The 3,980-nt window shown below is 41.4% G+C and overlaps 1 protein-coding gene across 1 annotated transcript in view; it reads left to right on the top strand.

The window, feature by feature from the left end:
• The window catches only part of SARC_08975 (hypothetical protein), a gene marked incomplete at its 3' end in the record, with an annotated part of 12,977 nt that overhangs the window by 2,488 nt on the left and 6,509 nt on the right, over nt 1-3,980 (top strand). The window contains exons 3-6 of the mRNA XM_014297032.1: nt 448-602; nt 1,069-1,336; nt 2,121-2,207; nt 3,249-3,364. Coding sequence (XP_014152507.1) covers nt 448-602; nt 1,069-1,336; nt 2,121-2,207; nt 3,249-3,364 — 626 coding nt within the window. The remainder of the gene's footprint in view (nt 1-447; nt 603-1,068; nt 1,337-2,120; nt 2,208-3,248; nt 3,365-3,980) is intronic.

A 3,980-nucleotide genomic window follows, 5' to 3' on the forward strand; every position in this document is an offset into this window, starting at 1 on the left:
CAATACATTTCTAATGTATGTATATATATATATATATATATATGTATAAATTCATATTATGTATATATATATATATGTAAGTATGTACATGTATATTATATGTATATATATGTAATGTACATATGTATCTACACGTAGAATCTACACGTAGACATATATATGTAAAGTTTCTGGGCTTCGTACAAGTCTCTTTTCCATCCATCATTTGTCTCTGCTAAGGCTCAATCATCCGCAGTATATCCATGCATAAGTATATACTACATGTGCACGGTTAGGCTTACATGTGTATACGGGCCACTCATGCCTTTCCCCAATACGTCTCAATCCAGAACGATATTCATCCGTGTACATGTAGACACATCACCCTTGTACACAACGAGCTGTTACACGTACACACCTACCAATGAAACGTATACTGTCACTGACGTGTACGACTGTCTTCCGTAGGTGGGCTGTGTTCCTGTTCACTGGTACGGCCGACTCGGCTAACTCCATCATGAGTCTGGTCGCATCATCTGCGATCTCTATTGCCACATTGACCTTCTCATTGACAGTCTTGGCCATCCAGTTGGCGGCTGTGAATTACTCACCCCGTCTGTTGGGTAAGTGGAGCGGTGCATTCTACGCATGTTTTGGGCATGAGTTGTTAACGTTTACGTACGCTGTAGGTGGATAGAGGCTATAGTATGGTCCAGTCACGTGCGTATGGGCTTGCACCGCATATCTAGAACGTATCTGACCATTTCTGTGTTGGTGGTACAACTTCTGGTTGCCTGATTATTCATGAATGATGGATATCGGAGACGAGTTGCTTGATCATACCGTGTCTAGCTGTGAAGCAATGACGAAATAGTACGCACGCTTCTATGTGACGTAGCACCGAACTCACAGACGGGCGCACTAGTACACACCTATCGGTACAGGCACACACGCCTATAAAGTGCAATCCGACATATACTCGCACTTAAACAACACACACATCAGGCAATGTTTTAAACCCTAATCTACACCCACAGCCTTACTATAACCTATCTGATCCCCCGCCCATGTACACCTCTCCTGTCTTAGACGAGTTCCTCAAGGATCCGGTGGCCAAGCGGAGCTTTGCTGTCAACCTGGGCACGTTTACCTACTGCGTCGTGGTTATGTGGAATACGCGCGGGTCTACGAACTCGGCCGACGCGTTCGTGCCGTTTGTAGCCGTTAACGTAGTGATGGTGCACGTGTTTGCAGTTCTGTACCACTTTATCTACTACCTGCAGTACTTTATCAGCAGCATCCGCCTGGAGAATATCCTGCAGAAGGCCAGTAAGAGTGCTTGGAAGGCGGCACGCAGGTGTGTGTTGTAGTACATGTGGGAGAGTGGTAATGTGTGTATATGGGGGGCATCGGGTTGTTATCAGGCGGCACGCAGGTGTGTGCTCTATTGCATATGGGAGAGTGGCATTGTGTGTATATAGGGCATCGGGTTGTTATCAGGCGACACACAAGTGTGTGTTCTATTACATATGGGAGAGTGGCAATGTGTGTGTATTGATTCAGTCACGTAGTTGTGCATTCTACTTTGGGATTTGTATTTCAAGTCATGCATGTATAAGCAACTTACGACTGTTACGACAGTAACAGAACTTTTGTGTTGATAGAAGTTGGCTATGATGCCTGAGCGATTGTTTTATATCTCGTTATGCAAGGTCAAATAAACCAAAGCAGCCAGAGTTCACTATAAGTGCATAAGAGGTCACGAAAACCAGAAATGAATGCGAGTTTCATCATCCTCTCTGGAGTACACCTAACTGTAGATGCACACATGATATATATATATACATACATACACACACATATATATATATTTATATTTATATTTATATTTTTATATTTATATATATATATATGTATATGTATATATATATATATATATTTATATATATATATATATATATATCATAGGCATGTTGAATGCTGTATTGTCCATTCACGACCACTGACACCGGACATCCTTCCACCACCTTTAAGTATGGGGAATTTTGGAGACTACTCACGCCAGATATCATTCCATCACCTTTAAATATTGTAAATTTTGGATGTCACTCACGCCAGATATCTTTCCATCACCTTTGTAGATTGGAAATTTTGGAGACCACTCAGGATGATTTTGAAATCCCAAATGTTCCGCCCGGGGCGTACAGATGCCTGGCGACCAAGAGTGGGTGTGTGAACCAAATTTGGCCTGTAGAATTGCAACTTTAGACCAGTCTAATCCGGCTTGGGCGATAGGGTGCGTGTGTAGAGGGATGTTACATATTGAGTGTGTACAAATCAACTATCTGGGTGAGTGGGTATAGACGGAAGGCCTATAGTTGTATGGCCTATAGTTGTAAGGCCTATAGTTGTTGTTCAGTACAATTGATGGGCCCAGTCTGAGTGCAAAAGCGGCCTGCATAGCGCCTCAGAGTGTACGCCAATACGACTTATATATACATCTATATCTATAACTACATCATATATATGCATGCTCCCCTGCACTAGCCGCGAGAATGTGTTGTTATGTTGTGGATCCCGGTCTGTATTTCGACCTCTGTATCAATCGATGGGCCACCCGTTATGTTGACTAAGTTTTTATGAATTGTGACTATATGCATGGACAGATATGTATTCAGCTACAGCATGGAGCTTATAATTCAGGAATTGGAGGAGATCGACGCCTTTGTGAGGTACAATTGCAGGTAGGGCGTATCTATTTATACACAGATATCTACAGTTGTGTTTATCTAATATGCAAACCCTAAACCCTAAAACATATACATTAATTTGTATTAGAACTGTAAGAATACCACACCAGTTGGCAGATGCTGTTGCTGTCTGAATGTAATTTAACCCTATTTGTGCTATTCCGTAAGTACCCGTCTTTTCCTGCCTCGATACGTCATGGAGTTTTGTTTGTACACTTGTGTTCAGAGATAGGTCATGAGTTGCATTTTTCCCTTTACGCACATTACATATGTAGATATTTTCTTATGTAGATATTTTCTTATGTACATTATATATGTAGACAACCATCCATTGTGTTTAGTGTGTGTTGCCAATGATCATCATCCACCGCATCATAGTGTTGCCATTAGGCTAAACCCTAGAGAAGCGTCTCCATTCCAAGGAGTGATTGATTCCAATCTGCTTTGCTGTTGTCGATGATCTTGCCTGCATCGGACTTACATCTCACGGCCACGCTAAACGTATTTAAAACACCTCAGCTCTGGTGATTTCGTGATCGAAGGAACTATCGTTGGGTGGATATGGCCTATGGACCGAAACAACACGCGATTCCGAAAGAAGGTCAAAGAACTGGTGGAGTACAAGAGGCACAATGGTATGTAGTGTCATATTGATTACGGTGATCTATTAGAAGTTTAGGGATAGTATTGTGTATGACGTTTTATGGATAAACATACCTACTGAGAGCCTAAGTTTTTTTTGCTAGGTGTTGTCTACTTTCAGGAATAGGATTTGAGAATCGTTATACCTAATGACTGGAAGTCACTGTCGCTAGCCTCAGCATATATTAAGGTCTAGTGTCCTTTGTAGCTTATATTAAGGTCTAGTGTCTTTTGTAGCTTATATTAAGGTCTAGTGTCTTTTGTAGCTTATATTAAAGGTCTAGTGTCTTTTGTACCTTTACTAACAGTGAGTCTCCTTACCTCATAACAACAGAGAATCGGGCTGCTCTAGTTTATATTAAGGTCTAGCGTCCTTTGTAGCTTATATTAAGGTCTAGTGTCTTTTGTACCTTTACTAACAGAGAGTCTCCTTCTTACCTCATAACAACAGAGAATCGGGCTGCTCTAGCTTATATTAAGGTCTAGTGTCCTTTGTAGCTCATATTAAGGTCTAGTGTCCTTTGTAACTTATATTGAGGTCTAGTGTCCTTCGTAGCTTATACTAAGGTCTAGTGTCCTTTGTAGCTTATATTAAGGTCTAGTGTCCTT

The sequence above is a fragment of the Sphaeroforma arctica genome, assembly GCF_001186125.1.
Source record: "Sphaeroforma arctica JP610 unplaced genomic scaffold supercont1.863, whole genome shotgun sequence".
NCBI lineage: Eukaryota > Ichthyosporea > Ichthyophonida > Sphaeroforma > Sphaeroforma arctica.